Source organism: Mus pahari, chromosome 4, assembly GCF_900095145.1.
Source record: "Mus pahari chromosome 4, PAHARI_EIJ_v1.1, whole genome shotgun sequence".
NCBI lineage: Eukaryota > Metazoa > Chordata > Mammalia > Rodentia > Muridae > Mus > Mus pahari.
The window spans coordinates 48,651,634-48,677,078 of record NC_034593.1 but is presented as its reverse complement, the minus strand read 5'-3'; the positions used below and the strand labels follow the sequence as shown (position 1 = coordinate 48,677,078).

The 25,445-nt window shown below is 43.7% G+C and overlaps 1 protein-coding gene across 9 annotated transcripts in view; it reads left to right on the top strand.

The window, feature by feature from the left end:
* Nbea (neurobeachin) overlaps window positions 1-25,119 on the top strand; it is a 554,101-nt gene extending 528,982 nt beyond the window's left edge. For 5 of the 9 annotated variants that reach the window (XM_029537485.1, XM_029537487.1, XM_021195277.2 and 2 more), the window contains 8 exons: window positions 2,089-2,281; window positions 3,595-3,666; window positions 5,915-6,070; window positions 6,819-6,989; window positions 18,114-18,215; window positions 19,906-20,102; window positions 21,694-21,845; window positions 23,301-25,119. In XM_029537485.1, the coding sequence (XP_029393345.1) occupies window positions 2,089-2,281; window positions 3,595-3,666; window positions 5,915-6,070; window positions 6,819-6,989; window positions 18,114-18,215; window positions 19,906-20,102; window positions 21,694-21,845; window positions 23,301-23,391 (1,134 nt within the window). In that variant the 3' untranslated portion in view covers window positions 23,392-25,119. The remainder of the gene's footprint in view (window positions 1-2,088; window positions 2,282-3,594; window positions 3,667-5,914; window positions 6,071-6,818; window positions 6,990-18,113; window positions 18,216-19,905; window positions 20,103-21,693; window positions 21,846-23,300) is intronic. The other 4 variants (XM_029537490.1, XM_029537488.1, XM_029537486.1 and 1 more) reach the window with 2 other exon arrangements.
* The last annotated feature ends 326 nt before the right edge of the window (window positions 25,120-25,445 follow it).

Sequence of the window (25,445 nt, the reverse complement as noted above, 5' to 3'; positions counted from 1 at the left end):
GAAGTGTGATTTCTACTCTTCAGTCCTGCTTATTAAGCGAGCCCAATCTTGGGCTTATAAAAGCAGCATCTACTTCTCCATAAGCCTTTAAGGGTACACACAGGTCCCCTGATTAAATTAGATCTGTAAACTAGCAGGCAGTATAAACACAAGCCCACAGAAGTGTAGTTCATTTTCAGAGAAACGAGTGATTCATTCCAAAGGCAGTTTTCGACTCCTGCAGAGGCTGTGGGACAAAACAGAGGCTGTGGGTCACAGGAAGGGCTCCACAGCCAGGTGTGAGCCAAACTCTGTTTCTGCCACTCGTTAGTAAGTGACTGGGGATGTGAGTCATGGGGGTTTGCTCATCCTGGCACTGAGATCCCAAGGCCTGCTTCTGAACCTCCGTTAGGCCAGCCCTGTGATATAAGCCTCCAGTCGATGCTAGCTGGTCTCATCAAGAGCTGATCAAATTAGATCTTTAGTCCTACTTTTCAAGGAAAGAATTGCATGCTTTATTCTAAAATTTAAAGGTCCATTCTCATAACAAAGCAGTCCCTTTTTAGTTTATCAGCAAATAGCAAGCATTCCCTCTTTGTATTTAATTCTATGAAGGCTGATATACTTTTAATGTAATTTTAAAATGATGTCTCCCTAGTTTGTTTGTTTGTTTGTTTTTTATAATACTTCAACAAATGTTTCAAGACAGAAACAGTTGCAAATGAATTCTCAGATGATCTATGTGTATCCACCATTTGAAGACATGCCTGTCTGTCCCCTCAGTGGTTTTGAAGAGCTCTGAGATAGAATGGCAGTGGGTGTGTGACAACCCTGTAAGCGTTCATTTCTCTGACAGAAAGAATGCTTATGCTTTTCATTTACTTAACATATTTCTGAGACCTCCACGTGTCAGATGACTAAGGCATGAGGCACAGTGTCAGGTGTGTTCTCCATACCACCAAGAAGCAGGCAGCCCACACCTGGGGAAACAGAGCTACACACTTGCTTTAAACCCTCTGCAGCTACTAAACACATAGTTTCATCCCTGTAGGCACAGTGGGTGGGGGTGGGGGTCTTTGATTGCACTTGGCCATTCTGTGTAACAAAATAGAAAGATTTTTCAAGGAACACAGGTTGTCCCCAGATGGCTCCCTGCCATGGTGCACACAGATATATGGTCTTAGAGGGCTAGGTTCTTACCCCTTCTTGTATGAAATGGCTTGGTGGGAGAGTTTTAGTCCACTTTACGCTTTTCTCTGCTTTTAATGATGATATGATGATGACGACTATCTTGGGGAAATGCCCAGTTAGAACTCACTGTCTTCCTACAAGGAATTATCAGACACCAAATTGGCATGGAGCTGGCAAAGAGAAAATGATCCGTAGGAAAAATGCTCAGGCGTGTAGGGAAGGGAAGTAGTCATTATTTCCAGCATCCTTATTTTATGTTTTGTATAATTGAGTTTATAGTGCTCTGTACTGCGTGTAGTATCTGCTATCTGATAGATGTTCAAGAAGAAAAGCCCAAAAAGTGCTGTCCCTCAGTAAACTGAACCTCTAAGAGAGAGAAGGCACAAGCCCTAAGTAGTACGTCAGCACCGGGGCCCAGATACATGACGCCACTGGCCAGAGTACCAGGCTACTCTGCCGGAAGTTGTGCTTTAATTGTTTATACTGTGGCCCTAGGTTAGCCCAATAAAGATGACAGTTTCCAGCCAAATCACTTTATATTTCATGCTAACAACATCAGCCACGGATTAACTAATTTTCCGTCAAACTGATTTTTTTTTAACTTCCCTGAACAGTTATGATGCATCTTGTGGCTATTTCTGTGAGCTAACTGTCCACGTGGCAGTCTGACCATATATACAAATTGAGACTGACTCTTAGCAACAGTGACTTCAGAGGCTCTGTTCTCTTTTCTCTATGCCTTCTTCAGGTGAAGCTGCTCTCTCTGGGGTGCCCTTGCCAGCGAGACAGTTTCAATGGCGTGGAGCCTCTGCCTGTTATCACACTAGCCTTGTCTGTCTGTACCTCCTAGCCCCAGACCTTCCACTAACCGAGTTGTCCTTTCTGTTTCCTTCTGTCTCTTCCCTTTCTACTCAACAGTGTTTCCTTCCACAGAGCCCACTCATGTTCAAAGATCAGATGCAGCAGGATGTGATCATGGTGCTGAAGTTCCCATCCAATTCTCCTGTGACTCACGTGGCTGCCAACACCCTGCCCCACCTGACCATCCCTGCAGTGGTGACAGTGACCTGCAGCCGACTGTTTGCAGTGAACAGGTGGCACAACACAGTCGGTACGTGGGTCTTAGCACTAGCTACAGAGCTAAAGCAAAGACAGTCTGCCCACTCCTACAGCCCAGGCAGTGCCTTGGGCTCAGCACTGACCTTCCACTGCACCTCAGCAGGTTTCCAGACAGAGCAAGTTTGTCTGGATTTTGTAAACAAGAACTTCAAGCCATCCCCCTTTACTGCCATTAGTTTGTTTAGCAAATATTTGAATGCCCATTATGTGTCAACTCATCCTAGGCTTTTGGAACTCAGCAGGATACAGACAAAGCACCCCTAGCTTTGTGGGGCCTGGTCTGTGAGAAAAGGCAATACTAAATTGTCCAGTGGTTTCACATGTGTTTGTTCCACACTCATCCCTGAAAGCTCCAGCCTGAACATCTTGAAGTGATATAATGTCATCACAAACATTTAGACATACTGATCCTTATTTAACCAGGACAGACGTGCATGTGCCCAAATGATTTAGTTGGCCCGGTTCACTACTTCAAGCTTCCTGCAAAGTCCCGGGACTTGCACTGTCTCCAGGACTGAAAAGATGAGCCCTGCTGATTTAACCTGGATCTTGTATTCCACTAATATCTACCTCACCCTGAAAGGGCAGTGATTTATACCCACTTTCCCTCCATGAGTTTTATGCGGCTGGCCCTGGTTTATGGTTATTGGTGATATTATCAACAGGGGGTGGCGCAGCTTCTGCTGGCCAGGAGTGTACAGCAGACATCTTATGGGAAAATAAGACTTCATTGTTCATGGGGCCTTGGCCTCTAGGAATGTTTTTCATTAAGAAAAAGAACTATAAAGGGCTCAATTATTAAATTGTTAAAAAATATTATGTTCACTTAAGTTATAACCACATGTGAAAATATGACAGATGAGCTCAGTCAGACCCCAGATGTCAGTCCTGGAAGCAGCTTTATTGGGTGAAAGTTGTAGGTATGCCTCAACTTATATCTTGAGTTGACTAGTCATTGGGAAAGACCTCTTGTAGGAGAGTCCAGCTCTTACCCGGCCCCCTGCCATGGAAGCCCAGCCCTGTCTTGCACTTCAGGCCCACTGGGCGCTTTGTAAGAACGCTGTGAGGCTCTGCTTATCCAGTTCACCACTCTTCTTGCTTGTTACATCTCAAGGAAAAACCTAAAGTCCCTGCTATTGTGACTTTTTAGGACTCTATTAAAGCTTCATTCCAAGTCACATGATACAATTACGGCAGCCTGGATTTTAAACAACTGCACATTTTCTGTAAGCATCATAAAACACCTCTCATTAGGAAACGCTTCTCAGATAATCTCAGTGCAGTATTCTATGCTTACTTCTACAGGCCTCAGAGGAGCCCCGGGATACTCCTTGGATCAAGCACACCATCTTCCCATTGAGATGGACCCGTTAATCGGTATGCTGATATGTCCATTATTTTCTGTGATAAAACACCATGAACACGAGAAGAAAGAGCTTGTTTTGGCTTATGCTTCTAGAGGGAGAGTCCCTCATGACTCGGAAGCAGAGTAGCAGGCAGCCAGTCAGGAAGCCGAGGGGTCACGCCTTCAGTCAGACGCAAAGCAGAAAGGGCAGACAGGAAATGAAAAAAGGCTATTAATCCTCAAAGCCAGTGTCCACTAATGTGCTTCCTCCACCAAGGTTCCTAGAGGTTCCCTAACCTTCACAAACAGTGCCACCATTGGGGACCAGATAGTCAAATGCCTGAGCCTCAGGCAGCCATTGCCCATGGAGATCACTGCAGCTAACAAAGATGCCTTTTAAAACCTCAGCTGTCTCCGAGTTCTCACCTCGTCGTTTGTCTCAGAATACAGCGGAGTGATACATTACAACAGCAACACAAAAATGGCATCAAATTGCCACAAAGGGCTTTGCCAACTTCCACACGCATCCAGGAATGCTTTGCTATCAAACGGCATTTTCTGGATGTTTTAGGAGGTCGTGTAAGTTGAAAATTAAGCAAATATCTACAGTGTCCTCTGGGCCTAAAATATTCTTAACAATTTTATATTATTTAAGGTAAGGAGATTCAAAGAAATTGTTGATGGAAATTAATACTGAAAAGCACCTTCTATAAAATGGGCTGAACTTGTTTTTTAAAATAAAGACACCTGAATTGCAAACTCTTAAGCTACAACCACTTAGGTTCACATGGTCCACGGGATTCTATGCCCCTTGTTTTAGTATCTGTGAGGTGTTCTAAGATGATGTTTATTCTCCTAGCTTGTGGAATCACTTAGAAAATTAAACTAAAAGAAACTTTGAAACACTATAAAAAGTGGTTCGGTTATGTATAAGCAGTGATAATTCTGTTCCTCACTTGATCCAACTTTTATTTTGATCTAACAGACTGGTATTGACTTTTTCTTATTCTCTCTCACCCCCAACAAGATAGCTTTTACAAACCTTGCAAAGATGGGATTAAGAATATTTCTGACTCTATGCTTGCTGTTCCTCTGTCCACCAGACTCTGACAATGAAATAGTAACTAGTGTGTGACTGGGGGATAGTCAGCTCTGCTCTTGGTGGCCAGGCACCAGGCTGGCTGTGTCCTCCGTAACCAGGCACCAGGGTGACTGTGTTCTCTGTGACCAGGCACAGGTCAGCTGTGTCCTCCGTGACCAGGCACCAGGCTGGCTGTGTTCTCTGTGACCAGGCACAGGACGGCTGTGTCCTCTGTGACCAGGCACAGGTCGGGGGGGGGGGGGGTTCAGCAGCTTTCCAGCAGTCCAGCACCTTTGGTTTGCTCTCCCTTAACAATGTTTCTAAATCTCAGTTCCCTCACTGCTTACCTTAACTAGGTAGTTATTTCCAAGCTTTAGTAGATGCCTACACATAGCACTGATGTGATTTAGTTGGCTTCAGGGCCTGGTGGCAGTGACCTTCCACATCTGCACTTCCTGTTTAAGAATTCAGGAAGGGATTTTGCCTGAAAGGATGGTGCAGAGTAAGGGACAGGCTGGCATCCAGACAGGCACTGGGGAAATCATAGATGTCTCTGAGTTCTTGGCTATATTCAGATGTGCTCCCAGGGCTACCCACTGAGCCTTTGCCTGTCTCCCTCCCCCCACCACCAATCGCTTTCCCATCTCTTTTATTGGTCTCCTCCCCTGCCAGCCGGGCTGCAAAGGCCTTGTGTTTGTTGACAACCCAGGTCTTTAAAGCTACTGACCTGAAGCTCCCTGTGGGCTTCCCACGTCACGCAATAGCTCCTTGCCAGTGTTCCACATGGATTGAAATGTGTGTGGGAAGTGACAGATGGAGCAGGCATTGAGACACTGTTGCATTGTGTGTAAGGTTTACCTCCACCTGGTTCTTCCTGGACACTAATGAACCGCAGCGCACACACACATGAATAGAACCAAATGCATCCAAAGACTTTTGATGTTTTAAATTCATTATCTTAGATTCCCTATCTGTTCTTATGGACGATGGAAGAACTGAAGTTTCTGACATAGTTTTTAAGTATACGATATAGCCTGTGAATAATCATTGCTACTAAGGAAATGTGTATAATCCTTGAGGGAAAAAAAGTGTCTAAATCTTAACTGTTGTGCATCAGCAGAAGCCCATTGCTACATCAGTGAAGTACAACCTATTTTCCTTCCATTGGGGCATAATGAAACTGTTCTGTTTGTTTTTAGCAAATAACTCTGGTGTGAACAAGCGGCAGATCACAGACCTTGTGGACCAGAGCATCCAGATCAATGCCCACTGCTTTGTGGTCACAGCTGATAATCGCTACATCCTCATCTGTGGGTTTTGGGATAAGAGTTTCCGAGTCTACTCGACAGAAACAGGTAATCCTCAGAAGGAGGGTAAGGAGGGTGTATTTTCAGTGTTCAAGAGGACCCGAACTGCACCCCAGCAACCATATTAAAAGCCTATACACACCTATGATCCTAGCAGGGAGGGGTCAGATGCAGGATGATCCCTGAGGCTCCCTAACCTTCTAGTCTAGTTGAAGTGGCAAGCTGTAGATTCTGTGAAAGGGCTTTCTCCCAAACAAGATGGACAATAACTAAAGAAACAGCTGACACCAGGCTCTGGCCGACCATCATATGTCCACACACATGTCCACACAAACACATATATGTACCACACAAGCACTCACAGGGAGTGCATCCTCTCTGATGTGAAGCCATGATAGTATAGAGATTCACTGCTGTGCCAGCTCCAAGTGGTCAAGTCTTGGTGACCACATTGTAAGATAACCAGCTAGTTCTGCTGCAGAAATGAACTGCCGCTTTCACTTAGTACTGATCTGAGTTTATACCTCAGTAAAACTGTCAGCCTTTATTTCCACATTCACATTCACATTCATTTCCAGAATAAAAAGTAAAATTCTCCACTCTAAGGCCCAAATTCTGAAGAGAAAAATCATGGTCATCTCATAAGACCTTCCCTTAAAAATCACCTGAGTGGATTTGAATTATCTCCAAAACTGTGAGGGTTTATGAATTCTTTTCACAAATTAATAAAATAAAATTAATTCTATTTTTGTAAAGATAATGAGTCAAAGTGATATGATTGTCGTCTGTGCTGCAGGGAAACTGACACAGATTGTATTTGGCCACTGGGATGTTGTCACATGTCTGGCCAGGTCGGAGTCCTATATTGGTGGAGACTGCTACATAGTGTCTGGCTCTCGGGACGCCACCTTGCTTCTCTGGTACTGGAGTGGGCGGCACCACATCATCGGAGACAACCCCAATAGCAGTAAGTGTTTCCCACAGGGTCCTTTCAGACAATACATAACTTAAATGTGGGGGTTTTGCTATTTTATTTCCTTCATTTTTACAGAATCTGTAAAGAACTTAAAATATGAAGTGGGAAAAAAAGTAAAAGTGAATCATTACTAAGACCTTTGGCCTGGGGAGAGTCCCCAGTCTTCTCATGATGACCTCTGATCCCCTCAGCTGCTGTCCCCAACACCAGATGCCCCCTTGCTCTAGCAGTGATGCCTAGAAAAGCTCAGACTTTGTATATGCTAAGTATAACCTCTGCCTTCTTGAAAATCCCGTATGCCAGCTCCTTGCTGGCAGGTCCAGGAGAGAGGAGAGAGGTCCGAGCCAGGAGTCTTGTCGAAGCAGGAACTCCATTTTATGGCATCAACCTCTCACTTATATGTACTCACTGATAAGCGGATATTAGCCCAGAAACTTGGAATATCCAAGACAAATTATGGAAAACAGAAGAAAATCAAGAAGGATGACCATTTGTGGATACTTCATTCCTCCTTAGAATAAGGAACATAACTCTCATGAAAGGTTATAGGTACAGAGACAAAATTTAGAGCTAAGATGAAAGGATGGACTATCCAGAGAGTACCCCATTCGGGAGTCCATCCCATCATCAGCCACCAAACCTAGATACTAATGCTCATGCCAGCAAGATACTGCTGAAGGGACCCTGTTATTGCAGCCTCTTGTGAGGCTATGCCAGTACCTGGTCAACACCGAAATGGATGCTCACAGCCAGCTACTGGATGGAACACAGGGTCCCCAATGGAGGAACTAGAGAAAGTACCCAAGTACCTGAAGGGGGCTGCAACCCTGTAGGTGGAACAACAACAGGAACTAACCAGTACCCCCGGGGTTTGTGTTTCTGGCTGCATATGTAGCAGAAGATGACCTAATCGGCCATCAGTGGGAATAGAGGCTCCTTGGTCTTCCAAACTCTATATGACCTAGCACAAGGCAAGGCCTGGGCCAAGTAGTGGGAGTGGGTGGGTTGCTTGTGGACGTTGTACATCGTGGTGCGGAGCCTAGTGCGCACCACGATGTACAACGTCCACAAGCAGGGGGTAAAATGGCATAGGAGGTGGGGAAGGGTGACAGAGAGTGACTGACAGGATCAATGGCAAAGCTCTACATCAGCAATGGCAGGGCAGAGGCAGAGCCAAGCAGGTCTTGCTGAGTCATCCCGATATGGAAGTGACTGAGACAGGTCACTTCAGGATCAGGCTCTCCCATAAGGCTGCCGAAACTCGAGCCAGGCTCAGGTTTGTCCTCAAGGCCCACACCAGGGCCAGAATGGGGCCCAACACCAGTGTGCCTCAGTCGCATGGCTCACTGTTTTCTTCCACGTTGGTGGTCATGCCTGGGATGAGCTCTCAAGTCTGTGATTGCCTCTGAAGGAGCTCTGTGTGAGGAGAAAACAGTGAGTCCTATAAGAGTACCCTGCCTGGACGAGTCACACTGACACGCAGGCCAGGACTGCCATCAGCACCTGTCAGAGTTCTATTTCCAAAGACTCATCTTAATTAGGTGATGCCATCTTTGGGAGATCCTAAGTAACTCTGAGTCCTGGCATTGTAGGATACATGAAAGGTTTCCAGCACAAATTGTTAAGTGATTAAAATGTTAGACAGAATCTGACCAAGAAATAATGACCACTTTTAATTACCGAGCATCAGCGGTTTGAATGTCAGTGTTTCCTGTATAATATGACATAATTTCTGTGAAGTATTCAAAGTGGCAAATGCCCACCTAGGCCAGGCTAGTAATCCAAGCTGCAGTACATACAACAGTCATGCCATAAATGTATCCAAAGCATGGGTTGGGGAATAGTAACAACGGCATATCTATGACTGGTGCATATACAGGGGACAGGACCAGCTGGGCCAGAGATGGGGACTAAGGTGACTAGGGGTAGAAGTGACTAGGATGAAGTCAGTTAGGGATGAAGACAGTTAAAAATGGAAGTGGCTTGGGAGATTAAGGATGGAAGAGGTGGTGTGGGAATGGCCAGGGATGGAGATGGTTAAGGATGTAAATAACCCTGTACAGCAGGACTGGTCTCTAAGCCTTGGGTTTCTTCCAGCTTGTATGTACTTTATCTGGAATATTACAAAACAGGAGATGGCTGTTGGTGTACAGGGATCAAGTCTATCATATAGTACAGAGACTATAGAAATGCACACATTGAAGAAATTGTTCAGTGGACTAGATTGCCAAATGATGTATGAAGTTCATTGTCAATGTTCATAGCTAGAGTTGAAAATTTAGAGTATAAACAGGGAGGCCTCTAGCCTACACTGGGGTAGGGTGTAACAATGACTTGGGGCTCTCTACCAACAGATAATTGTTTGCCAGCTCTACACTATCAGTGAACATCTCATAAATCCAATCAAGGACATATCCTTATGTTCACTGCTAAAACCGCCCAGTCAAATCTGTAGCAGAGTTCTAGCGCGCGCGAACTCTCCACAAGTGGAGTATTAATACATGTGTTTTATCTAAGCATTTCAATTTACATTTCCAAATGTTTTTTATCTCTGGAGTACTGTAGTACTCCTTAAAATGTCTAAGCAGCAGGGCTTCATGTCATTTTACATATACATTGAAAAAATAGGCATTATAAGGTACAAGAAATTTTTTAAAGCAACAGAAAAGTGTTTTATACCTAATTAACTAATATCTTCAAAATAAAACTCAGAAGGAATAATCCAAAAAGGGAATCCATAGGACTCGAGAGGTGGATCAGAGGCTGATAGTGTGTACTACTCTTTCAGAAGACCCAAGTTTGATTCCAAGCACCCGCCCATCAGGAGGCTCACAATCACCTTTAACTCCAGTTCCAGGATAATCTCGTGCCTCTGACTTCTTTGGGCACCAGTACTCATATGTATGCACACACACACAATTTTAAAAAATAACTCTCCTAAGTGGGAAGTCATATTTAAAAGCTACCATATGGTAGCAAAGTTGAAATATTTTATGTTACATGTTGTCATTAGATAAAGAATTTGAAAGAAAACACTAAATTATAGTAACTCTGTATCAACTATGCTATTATCTTAGGTGCCTATGACCCTTAGGATGGAAAATACTGATCCATCTGCAAAGTCAAATCTAACAATATGTAGAACCGTTCAAGTCCTGATGACAGATGCTGTGTAAATGCTTAATGTCTATGTGAATCAATAAGAATGAAGTGGCCAATATAATACTTATTTTTGAAAGCAGTATATTTTATAGGCATGATTTTCTATATGGTCCTGGCTAGCCTGAACTCCCTATGTACCAGGCTGGCCTCACCCTCACAGAGTTCCACCTGCCCTTAACCTCCCTAATGCTCATATTAAAGGCATGCACAATCGCACCCTGCAGCTGATGTGAATGTGGGCATGGGTGTTGAGTACCAGACAGCAGAAGCCCCAGCCTTCGTGAGCTAAGTCCTGCCTCATGAGTGACTAGGCAGACTGAGCACTTCCGTGACCCAGTAGCTCTGTCAGGTAATATGAATACCATCAGTACATGAACACATATACAGAACTTCACATCCTGGTTATGGATTCGTGAATTATATTTAAAAACAAAACAACTTTCTGCTTTGTGCCAAATGGATAACCACAAGAGCATAATCTTTAAATAGGCAACAGTATTTAATATTCCAAATTCATTGAATTTGATAGTTTTCTCTCCTTCTTTACAATAGTCTGCCCCACAAGACATCTAGGCCTACTTGAGCAGCTCAGTCAGCATGTGTTTTAAAGGCAACCACAGCACTCAAAACCTAGACTGCCATACCTGTGAACTATGGTACTGCCATAGGCATGCATGCGGTCATTATCAACATTATCATCAGAACTGAGAATGTGAAAGAAGCGGAGGTTTTCTGTCCAGTTAATCTAATCTAGCTACCAAGTCACACAGGTCAGAGGACTGGGCTGTATGTGTTTTCTGTCTCAAAATGCATTGCTATTGATACCAAAAAGTTAGCTATGCCCGCAATGGTAACAGTGTATGGCATAATGCCCTTGGATGTATAGGGATATGGAGATACATATATACCTAAACTTGAAGGGGAACCCTATACTGGGACAGCATTGCCCAATAGCTGCTATAGTTTGGGAATTAGCCTATCATAGACATTGAATTGTTTTGTATGGCAGAGAGTCCAAACCAGACCAGACTTGTTCATCAAACCAGCATCCTGGAATAAAGTTTGTTTTTTTGTTTTGTTTTGTTTTTTGTTTTCAATTTATTTTTGACACTCCATATTCCATTCCCTGCCCCTCCCTCCCCGTCCACCATCTGACTGTTCCACATCCAATACCTCTTCCCCAGCCCCTGTCTCCACATGGATGTCCTAACCCCCACCCCACCTGACCTCTGAACTCCCTGGGGCCTCCAGTCTCTTGAGGGTTAGGAGCATCATCTCTGAATGAACACAAACCTGGCAGTCCTCTACTGTATGTGTGTTGGGAGCCTCATATCAGCTGATGTATATTGTCTGTTTGGTGGTCCAGTGCTTGAGAGATCTCAGGGGTCCAGATTAATTGAGACTGCTGGTCCTCCTACAGGATTGCCCTTCTCCTCAGCTTCTTTCAGCCTTCCCTAATTCAACAACAGGGATCAGCTGTTTCTGTCCATTGGTTGGGTACAAATATCTGCATCTGACTCTTTCAGCTGCTTGTTGGATTGCAATAAAGTCTTTTGTCTGACTTTACGTAAGCATTGCTGAAGTTAACCATGAAGTCAAAGAGCCTTGATATATATACTTGTTTCCTTTGTACTAACAGCACTATATAATAGTGGATACCTTATCCTACAAAGAAAAATAAATAACGTTTGTAGATTTTTAGGCAGGTGTATAGAAAGAGTAGTTTCAATGTGTCAAATATATATTGTTGTGATTAATTTAAACATCTCAGAAAATCTTATAGTGTCTTCTATTTCTTGCCATTTCTGACTGCATCACAAAGACAATAAAAATTTGTGAAAAATAGATTATGACACAGAATTCCAGACTCCTAAGGAACAGGGTACCTGCTCATGCTGCAGGTTGAGTGGTTCTGTTCATTAGTGCATTTTATATTGATGATACCATTGTTATTCTTTCACATGGCACTGAACATAGGAAATCATCCTGGAGGTTTACACTAGGTCCCTGGCTAGATACCAGACTTGCAGGGACATGAGGGACAGGTGCTTTCATCTGAAACAGCCTTACACAAATTCTGAAACTAATTTGGAAGTGATAAAAATTAATTTGCGCACTTTAATTGGAAGCAGCTCCTGCATGAAAGAAGGCAGAGCAGAGCAGGCAATCTGTGCTAGGAGCTGATTGAATTTTTTGTCAGGTAGGTGTCTTGGACTTGGCCGCTTATCCTCTAGAGCCTTTCTTTGCAATATATTACAGCCCATCTCTGACTGGTGAGCTTTAACCAGATCAATGCTATTCCTGTGGAATCCCCAGGGCACAAGTTTCATTGATCTTGGGACTTGACAGCTCTCATTACGTGCTGTAGCTTCCAACAAGATAGTCACAAGAGGAGCGAGTTAACATCATTGTGTCTTCAGTAGACCCCGAGAATGCATTAGGAACTCAGCTCAAGACCAAATCTGCTTTAAAGAATGTGATTTAAATGTTTATTTTGAGTGATACATACATATGAAAATTTATAAACCATAGCAATATAAAATCCTGGAAGGGGATTTAGTGCTCATCTTTCAAATTGAATCTACCAGTATCCACTGAGATGGTTATATGCTGTTCCCCCTCAGTTTTAAACCCAGATCTCTAAGCTCACATAAAGACACTATATAGACTGGGAAAGAAGGATAGGGCTGAAAATACATTCCCAGATGTGCACATGCACCTTCTCTGGGCACCTACTGTGTTGGACTCGGCCTTGGACACTGACTCTTCTATCCGGCTGTAGCCTTTAGCCAAACATCTTCCAGACTGCCTTGAGCTCTTTGTTTGCCACCAGCCTCTTAATCTAAAGACATTCCTCAGCCTCCACTAACCAACAACAGTGTAATAAGAGCTGGGGTGTGGACAGAGACTGAGCAGAGGCAATCTACACACACACACACACACACACACACACACACGAAGCTAGTTGGCCCCTTTCTCAAACCCAGGGATCTTATATAGGATGTAGTAACATTAAAGTATTTAAACCTCTAACACCTAATTAAAATAAGGTGTTAGAGGAAGCATGAAGCATGGCCAGTTTGTGATAACTCTGTCACAGGACATTGTGAAGCCACACCGACCTGGCCATATTGGGCCATCCTAGCTCAAGGCAGGAAGGGATGAGGCCGTTCTCCATAGTGTCCCATCTCATACCTGAAGACATTTGGGGGCTAGTGACAGTGGTAGGACTGATTTTATCTTTTCTGTCTGTGTTCTCCCTTTATAGGCCTGAGATTTTAAGAAAGATGTTAGCTTATACTGATGTAACATGAAAACCAAGAGTGACTAATTTTTTTCTTCGACCAGACACCTTTAACTCACAGACTTGGGTATCTGAACATCATGTAGAGTCCTCGGGGCAGCAGGCAGAGTATTCTTACAGCTGTTTTGTAGAAGGGGGCACGACCACTGTGCATGTGTGGCCAGAGACATCCCTTTATGGGTCATTTGGCGTGATCCAACCTGTCAGTCTTAGCTATTCCAGGAAGCTTCCGGTAAGTATTTGAAATCACAGAGTCAATGAAATGACTGTAACATTTGATGCTTTACTTTAGAACTTTAAATTAAAATACCATCATATTTTTATAAGTGTAAGCATGAAGGAAAATGGTTTGTATCTTGATTCTTTAGTGATATTACCCAGGCCAGAAATAAAGTCTTAGTGTTGTATGTCACTGAGGTTCATCCTCTGGTGCTCACAGACCTGAACCGAGGACTGTGGGTCCCAGAGCCTCAGTCTTTGTGCTGACCATCTCACAAGGCTGCAGACCATCTTAACAAGAGCTCTCCTGTCAGATCTGTGTGCAGCAGGGACAGCCTTTGTAGTTTTCCCCATCTGTTTCAAGGATTCTGAAATGACTTGATGAAGGTGAGATGGACTCTATTTATCTAAAGCCTTTTCTGTTTAGAGTTTCCAGAGCTTGCCTGTGAGGAGCAGATGGATTTGTTCCTTATCATCCATAGCACTAGAGTGAGGCGAGCTCCCTCATCCTTGAGGAAATGAGTGGGGAAGGGCTGAAGTGCATGGTCCTCAGAGGGGAGGTCTCACCTGCCCCTCCCTCCTTGCCAGGCCTTTAACCCTGAGCTCCATCCATCAGCTGGGACGTGACAGTGACAGGGTATTACCAAGATCTCGGGTGACTGTTGGGGAGTGTGACATCTGTTCCCGGTAATGAAATATAGGAAAAGCTCTTGTCCTCGCTGCACATTTCCGGACTCAAAAAGCTTCGAGGAACATTTCTTGACTCTCACAGCTGAAGCTGAAACAGTTTGAAAGCAGCAGTACCCTTAAACAACACCACTGAGTATCTAGGCTCCACCCCTCCACACTCTGATGAGATCACAGTGTAATGGGCCTTTGAAGATGCGTTGTCAAAGAGCTTACTTCCTTGTGGAAAATATATTGCATAAGAAATTAATATTTTTGTTCTTTTTTTCTCAATTCTTTACCATTGAAGGATTGCTTTTTTTTTCATATATGGGGAATAATTGTTTTTAACAGTTTATTGAAGATTTACATTCAGGAATTTTCAGTGTACAAATATCTCCAAAATAATGAGAGACTAAAAATAGGTGTGGGAGAGAAGGCTCAGTGTATAAGTGATGACCGAGTATGAGGGGTCTGGGTTTGGATTCCCCAGCATACACTCGGATGGCCAGGAGTGACTCTGCACATCTGTGCTACAGCACTGGGTGGTCACTGGCCAGGCAATCTAGCCAAAACATCAAGATCCAGGTTCACTGAAACACCCTGTCTCAAAACGGAGGTTAAAAACGATAGAAGGCGCTGGGTATCAACCTTTGGCATACAAGTGTGCACATACATCCTCTTATCAATACAGAAGTCTCACCTTAACAGGAAACTCAGAATAGCTTAGAAACACAATTTTTCAGTTGTGTGAATATGTTTCAGGCAAACTCAAGACTGTAAGGGATACTTTACCATTCTTCAAAGCCCATTACAGTAGTGCATAGATTTAGAGCTGATAGCAAAGTGTTGTGGGCTACTGTGCCCATCCTCCTAGTCTGCATTTCAAAAAAAATGCTTCAAAAGAAGAAGGCCTTTTGTTAGATCTAAGAAAATTCACCCAACATGAATAATCTCTAGAGCTGCAGAAACTAGTACCCCCCCCCCCAGTGTCACATCAGTGCCAAGGGGCATCCAGGCAGCAGGGGCACATGCTGGCCCTTGAGCCTTCATGTCTCTGCACCTGCCCCTGTACAGTGAGTGCCAGGGTGTTGGGCCAGGACACTTCTTAGAAGGAGGAGTGCCAGGATCTAAGACCAAAACACAGGGCAGCTTTCTGAAAGACAGGGCTTGGGGAAATCCATGCAGACATGATGGGACTGTGGGGTACCCATGCAGACACGATGGGACTGTGAGGTACCCATGCAGACACGATGGACTGTGTGGGTACCCATGCAGACATGATGGACTGTGGGGTACCCATGCAGACACGATGGACTGTGTGGGTACCCATGCAGACACGATGGACTGTGTGGGTACCCATACAGACACAATGGACTGTATGGGCACTACCCATGTAGAAGTTCACAGAGAAAAGGCAGACAAGGAATGCAACAAGTTCCCAAGCTGAGCAATCTACTCCATAGAAACAAACAAGAAACAGAGAACAGGGAACTTTACAAAGATGTGATGCTCTAGTTGTGTGAAGGGCGAATTCACAGTTCTACATTTCTTATGCAGAGTTGAGAACAAAGGAATTTATTTTATTCCTTTAATCTTAAATATATAAATACTTAATGTGTAATAAATATTTTAAAATTTTCCCAATTCCAGAAGTCAAATCTGGCTGCTATGTGGAAGAATCAACTTGGTTTTTTTTTTTTTTTTAAAAAAAGAGCAAAATTGTCATCAGCATCCCAAAGAAAGGAAGAGAGGGTCGTCCTCACACCTTGCCAATGTGTTCTTAGGCCCCTGCACCCTAGTCAGAGAAAAACAGTTTTACTCACAATCTTAAAGCAAAATTCCACAGGAAAAAAATTCACAGCATAATTATCACCACAAAGGGATTTCAACTGTGCAGCTACCTGAAAGACATTTTAGTCCTGCTGGAATAAGTGAGTTTTGGTAAAGCATATCATTGAATTTCCTATCCTCAAGGAACTATCCCCTGACCTTAACATAAGTTTTCTAGAATTCAGAAAGAGTTAGTTGCAGTTATAAGATCCAGGTTACAGCGTGGCTCTTCAAGGTGCAAGAACAATGGCTTGTAAAGCTAGAGACATAAAATGAAGTCAGTGTGTTCAGATATATATGCAGAAAGGTGGCTTTCTGTATATTTTGTGCTCTTTGCTAAGATGGTACTAGAGACATACGAGTTTAGTATAACTACTTTTAAAACAAGAAGCGTGAGTGGAAAGAAACCACATAGGAACAAGTGTGTTGCTCCTGGAAACGGATATCACAAGCCATCATTGATACTGCTACCAAATGCTACAAGTCCTTGCTTTTGACAGCTCTGGCTCAGCTCCTCCCCAGTAGAAGGCAGCCAGGCAGTTGGGAGCATATTCAGAGCTAAGGACACCAATGGAAGATGGGTCAGCCTCACTTCCTACCTAGTTTTGTAGAGACTTGTAGAAGAAGAAACTTGAGACACTTGTCTCTCATTACCACTGTGCCCATATCTTTCTCCTGCTTCTGTCATGGTTGGTGGGTATGAAAGCAGAGAGTCAGAAATGGAAGTCCCTCTTAAAGCAAGCACTTGTCACATAGGCTCTGAGGAGGGGGCCGAGTGGCCCTACAGAGCCTGTAGGACTAACTGTAGACCAGGGCAGTTTCTTAAACCGTCTCCACACACGATCCCTTTTCATCCATGACATTTTTATGCAGCCATAATTATACAGGTGTAGAAAGAGGTATACAAACCAAGCATTTACACATAATATGTCACAGACATTTTCTTAAAAACAATTCTATGGTATACTTGCAATTTCACCATTAGTTAAAAGAAGAAGCATACTAATGAAATGGGTGTGTTTGTTTTAACATGAAGAATTAAGTCTTGGTTGAATACTGTATGCTGGAGGATATAGAATGTTGTAGACATTTTTCAAAGTCAGTAGACATTCTGACTGTATTGTTCTCAATGCTGAAATCGCCACTTTTTACAAGTGCATGTTACAAAATGGCAGGAGTATGTGTAGTCACTTTCATAAATGGTTGGAAATTCTGTCTTAATCCCAACTCAGAGTATGCTTATGAATCCTTATAAAAGTCCTGTCAGCAACTTCAGGTCACACAGTCTGATACGATCTAATGTAAATGTTTACTAAGTTGATACATGTTAAGGATGACAGTAGGAACATGTCACAGAACCATCATGTGTCCACAATAGCGGAAAATATTATCTGTGCTCACAGAACTACAGTCCTGAACCTGTGCTTGCCTAGAATCCATGTGAGGTGTTGCAGGAAGTATTCACTAATGTTATGTGGCTTGAAGGCACACACACTAAAAGAACACATGTTTTCAGAACCATACCCACAGTGAGGCGAGCTGCCAGCTGCCAGAAACACCATGTGCACATTGTCATTGGATTCCGAGTTAATCTCTGGTCACTGTGCATTCAGAAATCGTTTCCTGTTGCCTGGTGCTCTGTGTCCCCTGTGTTCATAAGTAAGTGGAACTAGCGGCAGGGAGATGGCCTGGCCTCACACCATGAGTCCATGTACCTGCCTAGGTGAGAGGAAAGCCAGACTCTAAGCACTCGAATGGATTAACTTCCCTTGCTCCGGCCGCCCTGTAGCAGGGGCAGGGTTAGACCATGTCACACAGGAAGGACAGGCAGAGAGGTAAAGTGAGTGACTTGGCCGTGTCCTCATCAATGTTGACTATGTCATCAGGTCTGTACTGGTCTCCAGTGACACTCTGCTACTCTCTCCTTGTAGGTGACTATCCTGCGCCCAGAGCTGTCCTCACAGGCCATGACCATGAAGTTGTCTGTGTCTCCGTCTGTGCAGAACTCGGACTCGTTATCAGTGGTGCTAAAGGTCAGAAGCCCTATCTTTCATATTCTCTCTCTAGGCAGTTGAGCATTGTCTAGCTGTGATTCTTGTTGATTTCTCCCAGAGAGTCAACACAGATGTCATCTCTGGGTCTCTCCCGTTGCTTAGTTTTATCAAATATTAGTAGTATTTTTCCAATACTGACACAAAATATGATTAAAACTTTATGATGTAGTCACCTGCACTCTAACCCAAACACTGGTAAATTTAACCTTCAGTGAATCCCTATGATCCAGCCATGAAAGGGGCTGTTTGAAAGGCAGGGGAGGCATACAGCCAATGCTTTGGGAATTTGGTTATTTCGCTAGTCTGCCCTGAGGACAGGTCCCTTCTATGCAGAGCTGACTGTGCAGGGATGGAGAGAAAGGGACAGACCCTGTTTTCTTGTCTTTATGGAAGAATTGTCATCTGGAAAGGAAACTTAGATGGCTCTTCTGACAGGGATTACAGAATTCTGCGGGAAGCCTCTAGGCTGAAAGCCCAGTGGGGCTGGAGTGTAGGGGGCTAGCCAGAGCTGAGGAGAGACCTAGAGCCCAAGAGGTGAAAGTGGGAATTAACTAACTAATTAATTAATTAATTTCAGTGGGAATTCTTTAAAGTCTCTTCTCGGGGGAACGCTGTTTTATTTTCATTTTTTATCAAAGTCTAAGACTTCTGGTGATTAGATTGTGTTGCCAAGAATTGTTCTGCAGCTTCATAGCGGATGAGGAGTCTGAGGAGAAGAGGCCATGTGCTTTGCGCTTTGAGTAAGAAAGTGAGCCTGGCACTGCAGGTACCATGCTTCTCCCCTAAGTGCTGACAGCCAAGCGACAGTACCCTTCCCGCCAGTCCCAGAGCCTCCCCTAGCAGTCGGGCAGTCCAAGCACTGCCGCCTTTCTGCCTGTAAAAACTCGGCTGTTGAAACCCATTGAGAGTTGTCAGGTAGAAAGGCATCCACACTTTATGCAGGCTTTGGCTTTTGAGTGAGCAAGGAGGCAAGCACACAGTAGGGATTCAGTGTTTGTTCCCACCAGGCTAGTGGAACTAACCTAAACATGAAGTTGCCCTGAACAGGGTAAGTCTCTTTCTGCTGCCCTTTACACTTTTGCCCCACTGTTAATTTTTAAAGGCGAAAAAGTTTTCTGTAGTCAGAATTGCTTGATTAACTTCATAATTGCACATTTACATCTTACACATACACTACAGGCAAAGGCAAACTTGCTTGGCAGTGACATGTCTAGACTGTGATGCTGAAATCTGATCCGTGGAGACATTCAGCTTCCGCTCTCATCACTTCCGTTCTGATTCAGCTTCCGTTCTCATCACTTCCGTTCTGATTCAGCTTCCGTTCTCATCACTCTCTTAATGAGAACCTTCCAAAACCACAGGAGCTCAGACCTCCTGGGCACGGTCTGTACTCACCTGACCTGGAGTTAAAGCCTACTGTGAGGACTGCTACCTGACGTGGGGGACTCGCTAAAACTTTGGAGCACTTGGGTGCTGCACTACTGTGGGGTGCCAGAGAAGTGTGTGTGTGTATAGGTAGGTGTTGTGAGCACATGTATGTATGTGTGCATCAGTGCTGTGGCACACCTCTATTGTCTGCATCTCCTTTAACATACCTGAGTGCCTCCTCAGCTGTGGTTTTGGGCTTGTGTTGTCTCTAACTGCCTGGCATCTCTGTTCCCCACTGCAGAGGGCCCTTGCCTCGTTCATACCATCACTGGAGATCTGCTGAGGGCCCTGGAAGGACCAGAAAACTGCTTATTTCCACGCCTAATTTCGGTATCCAGCGAAGGCCACTGCATCATATACTATGAGCGAGGACGGTTTAGCAACTTCAGCATCAATGGGAAACTTTTGGCTCAAATGGAGATCAATGATTCCACTAGGGTGAGTACTTCCATGCCAAGCAACAAGAAGCCATAGGAGTCAAACTTGCTTGACATCAAATGGCTCGGTGTAGAGCCTTACCAGTATCCACTTAAACATGGCCGGGAAAAACCCTCAGCAAGTTAGCCTCTAGAGACCACAGCTGTTGGCCTAGAGGAAAGCAGCGCCCCGCCCAAGCAGCCATCCCAGGACCGTGCTCTCAGGGTGACCTGGCCAGGATAAAACACCATGCCTAAAACAAGTTGGAAAGGAGAGGGTTTATAGCTTGGTCACGGTATACCATGAAGGGAGGTCAGGAACTCAAGACAAAGAGGAACGCTGCTTACTGGCATGTAACCTTGTCAGGACCACCTGCCCAGGGGTAGCTCCACCGGCAATGGTCTGGACCCTCCCACCTCAATCACTAATTAAGAGAATGTCCTACCAGGTTTCTACAGCCCAGTCTCCTGGAGCCACTTCTTCAATTAAGATCCCTTCTTCCTAGATAGCCTAGGTTTCTGCCAAGTTAACAGAAAAATGACCAGGACACAGAGCACTACAGAACAGAGATGCCTGTTCTGAGAACCTGACGACAGCTTCAAGTTCCCTACTGCCTCATTCACTAATGAAATACAATGGCTGGTGCCTCGGTTCTAGGAACTGTTGGGAAATCCGCTTCTGTTCTGTCCATTAACACCTGCAATTTCACAAGATGCAGTGTTCTCACTACTTCTTCCTGGGTTAGATTGGCAATATTCTCATTGTAACTTTCATAATTTTACAACTAAGTTAATTTTAAAGATTTTATTTTAATTTTTAATTATGCTATTTTGGGGAAGCAAGAAGTGAGTACACTTGAATTCAGAGACCAGAAAAGGGCATCAGCTCCCCTAGATCTGGAGTTACAGTTAATTGTGAGCCATGGGTACTAGGAACCAAACCTGTGACCTCTAGAACGCAGTAAACAAGCTCAACCACTAAGCCATCTCTCTCTAGCACCTTAAATATTTTATTTTCATTTTATTCTTTTCAATTGGCTTTAATAAAATCCTATGTCTTTGTAAAACAAAAAACAAAACTTAGATAGATTCCATATTGAAAGGTCTGCAGATTGAACTTTATTCACAGTACTTTCCAGGTCATTGGTTGGTGGTCTGTTGGTTTCATGGTAGATGGGTGGTTAACTGTTGGGTTGCTGGTTGTTGGTTGGTTAACTGATGCCTGGTTATTTGGTGGTTAGTTGGTTGAATATTGTTGGTTGATTGATGGTTGGCTGGTAGTTGTTTAGTTGGTTGACATTTGCTTGGCTAACGGTTGGTTGATTGGTGATTAGTTGGTGGTTGGTTGTTTCATGGTTGCTTACCTGAAGCTTGGTGGGTTGGTAGGTAGGTGGTGGTTGGCCAGAAGTCAGCTGAGCATTGGTGGTTGTTTGGTTGCCTGATTAAGCTTACAAACACTAGGGCAAATGCTTGACTGATCAGCCATGACCATTGACATGAAACATGAAGAGACGGTTTGTCATGACCATTGACATAAAACATGAAGAGACGGTTTGTCATGACCGTTGACATGAAACATGAAGAGACGCTTTGTCTGCCTTTTTTCCCTGTAGGCTATTCTCCTGAGCAGCGATGGACAGAACCTGGTGACTGGAGGGGACAATGGTGTGGTGGAGGTCTGGCAGGCCTGTGACTTTAAGCAGCTGTACATTTACCCAGGATGTGATGCTGGCATTAGAGCGATGGATTTATCCCATGACCAAAGGTGAGCCATGTCAAGGGCAATGTGGTCACGGGAACAGGTCAGAAGCTTAGCATCCTGATCTCACCCAGATGGAGGAAAGACAGCACAGACAGGCCAAGCTGGAGACGAGTAAGAATCCCAGTTTTTCCACTATCAGAAGTATTTCTTGGAAGAATTTTGGCTTTGATATATTTTAAGCATTAACACATATAATGCTTAACAACAAAGTATTTTCATAGTATAATAGAATGGTAGAAAGGACATCAAGAAAAACAGCATGCAGATCCAATCAGTAAAGTGCTTACTGTGTGAGTATGAAGAACCAAGTCAAACTCTCAGAATCCACATAAAGATGCCAGTCGTAGTGCTCTCAGTTGTAGCCTCTGCCCTGTAGAGGTAAGACATGCTGATCCCTAGGGCCTGTGGACCTGGTCTAGCCCAGTGCACAGCCTCCAGCACAGAAAGAGGACTCATCTTAAGACCAACAGAGTATCTGAGGAATGAAACCCAAAGTAGTTTTTTGGCCTACACATGGCACACACACTTTTACACACACACACACACACACACACACACACACACACACGAAGGAAAGAGAAAGACAATATGGTTTGATGCACTCCGAGGAATAAACATTCTGAAGGAAAGCTTATGGTTACCATTAGAGTAGACCAGTAAGTAGGTGTGGCTTCCTTCCTAACTATTTGTATGCCCATGAGTGTTTTTAAATATGTTTAAAATGTCCTCTCAAGTAGCTTAAACATTCTTCCTTCAATTCATTCACGTGCTTTTTGCAAATATATTACCAGTATTACAGCTGAAGTATCCTACAAAGTGCTAAGGGAACATAATGAAGTGACCCAGCACATGACCCTAACCTAATTGCATGCTGAGGGAGCAGGACCAGAACCCCTGGAGGAAATGATTGGCCATGTGGGAGGCTGAGGAGGCGGCATTTGTGAGGCTGCATCAGAGAGAGCCATCGTAGAGTAGGAAAGGTGCTAAGTAACTTCCTATTTCCATTTTAATGCCATTATTAATTTTGATTATGTGTGCTGTGCAGAGCAGTGCTGTATTGGGGCAGTACATGCACAGGAAGTATAACTTATAAACATATAATGGGGAAGTATGTACCGGACACATTTGTCTGATGAAGAGCTGGATTAACGGCTAAGCACACTTAAGAATGTCATAAGACTTAAACTCCTCCTCATTAGTAGTGAGCCACCCCAGAGAAAGGAGCTTCTGATTGATTTAGGAGGCACAGGCAAGAAAGTCTAGAGTGTGTGGTTTGATGGACTTGCGCTCTCCAGCCGTCCTCCACTAGCTCAGCAGTTCTTAGCAGAAGAGGAAATGCTCTCTCAGTGAACCTCTCTCAGTTAAGACTCTGGACCATCTGAGATAAGGCCAGTGTCAGCATAAAGTGGCAAGTTCATACTGTTTTGCTGTCTCTTATCACCGTCTCTGCTTTTCCAGGACTCTGATCACTGGCATGGCTTCTGGCAGCATTGTAGCTTTTAATATAGATTTTAATCGGTGGCATTATGAGCATCAGAACAGGTACTGAAGAGAAGCAGCAGAAGCCACATTCAAGTGAGAGCACCAGTGCTCTGTGGAAAGGCAGTATCTCTGGTGGGGACGCTGGTCCACATCGGCCTCTGTTTGTACATCCATCCCACCCAGCAGTCGCCGAACATCATAGTCGGGAGCCATTTCACCCTGTTTTTCCAGGACTGAACACCAGCTGCTGTCAAGCAAGCTTATATCATGTAAATTATCTGAATTAGGAGCCGTTTTGGTAATTATTTCATATATCGCCGTTTATTGAGAAAAGGTTGTAGGAAGCCTCACAAGAGACTTTTGACAATTCTGAGGAACCTTGTGCCCAGTTGTTACAAAGTTTAAGCTTTGAACCTAACCTGCATCCCATTTCCAGCCTCTTTTCAAGCTGAGAAAAACAAAAAACAAAAAAACAAACAAACAAAAAAACCCACGTTTGATACTTTGTACATCATATGCATCTTATTTAAAGGGATACTTTTGTAAAAGTGAAACCTTGTATAAAGAAAGAGCAGCCTTTGTTAATTTACTGTGGAGTTACAACCTGCATGCTCCCTACTCCCCCACGTCTTGATGGAACAGGTGCATTCAAGCTAGGAAACGGAGAGAACACAGCTTGTTCAAAAGGGTTGAATTTGGGCTCAATCCATAATTTTGACATTTTCACTAAAACATGGTTTGCACTTTTTAAATTCATCCCTTCTAAGTGAGGTTTGCTCATATAGCATTTGGATACTAAGCCATTATTTTTCACTGTTGGTAATTATACAAAGAAAATTCAGCCCTGCCCTTTAGAACCTGAAAATGCAACAGAAAGGGATCGTGGGTATGAGGGCCTGGTTTCTACTGTGTGTAAATGGGAGTCGCTATCATTAGTCCCATTGCATTGACTTCCAGCACCTGGACATCTCCCCTGGTGTCAGCCACCAACTCCGGGTCTACATGTCGGGAGGATCAGGATGCTAATGTTCCCCCTCTTTGGTTCTCAAATAGCATAGTTTAATAATGAGTCAGACCGTATTACAACAAAAACAAACATCCCTTTCGTTCCTTGTGAGATTTTCATCTAAAGCCACACTCCTAGCCTAAGGCACTTCATCTTTACAATATAAAATGATGGCTCTCAAATGATTTTTCCATCCATTGTCCCGATCCAGCGATCACCCAGGGGTCCATACATTTTCTTCATGTTTCTTCTTTGTATATTTGGTGACTGTATTGTCATAGATGTACATATCGTGTCGGTAGGGCTATGAGGCATGTTACAGGAATGTAATTTTCTCAGAATTTACACTCATTTGCAGTCATTTATTTCAAAAGATAAAACAGAATAATGGGTTCTTTGTATTGGCACTTTGCACCAGAAGCATATCATTATTTATTGCTGTGATTACTTATCTGTCATCCACCTTGTACTAGAAAGTTTTAGCACTGAATTATTCCTTCTTCATTGTTGTTTGTATTTATGAAATTCTGAAATTATGGGGAATCAGTGTACTGATTACGTTTTCATCACCAGGCTGTGAGCAATATCTTGAGTTTGTAGCTTAGAATTGGGAAGGCGCTGAACATCTGGAAGACAAGGTCATTTCATCTGGAGATCATGGTGAAATATTTTGGATATATAAATTCCTTAAGCTATTGTAACCATGTTTTATTGCAAAGATGTAAAATATGCCAGATGTGTGTGAGTTGGAAATCAAAAAAAGAAAAATAAAATATGCAAAGAATTCACTGATCGTCTCACACGTCACTGAGTGCCTCAGTGGCACACATTCCTTACGCTGCTGCCCCTTGAATTTGAAAAATCAGCATTGCTTCCTGTGAGGACCTCACATGCAAAACCATGAACAGAACTGTAGTAAAGCCAGCAGTCTTCTTGTCCAATGGCAGGAATTTGGGCAACAGGGGCCACAGGAGACAGGAGAAAGTGATAAAGGAAATGCCTCCCTAGGTGAGGATTATCAGATAATGGCATTTTTATCTGAAAACCACACTTTGCAGTGTTCCTCATCAAGCAGGAGTGACTTAGGCAAGGACTGAGGCCCAGAGGAACTGAGC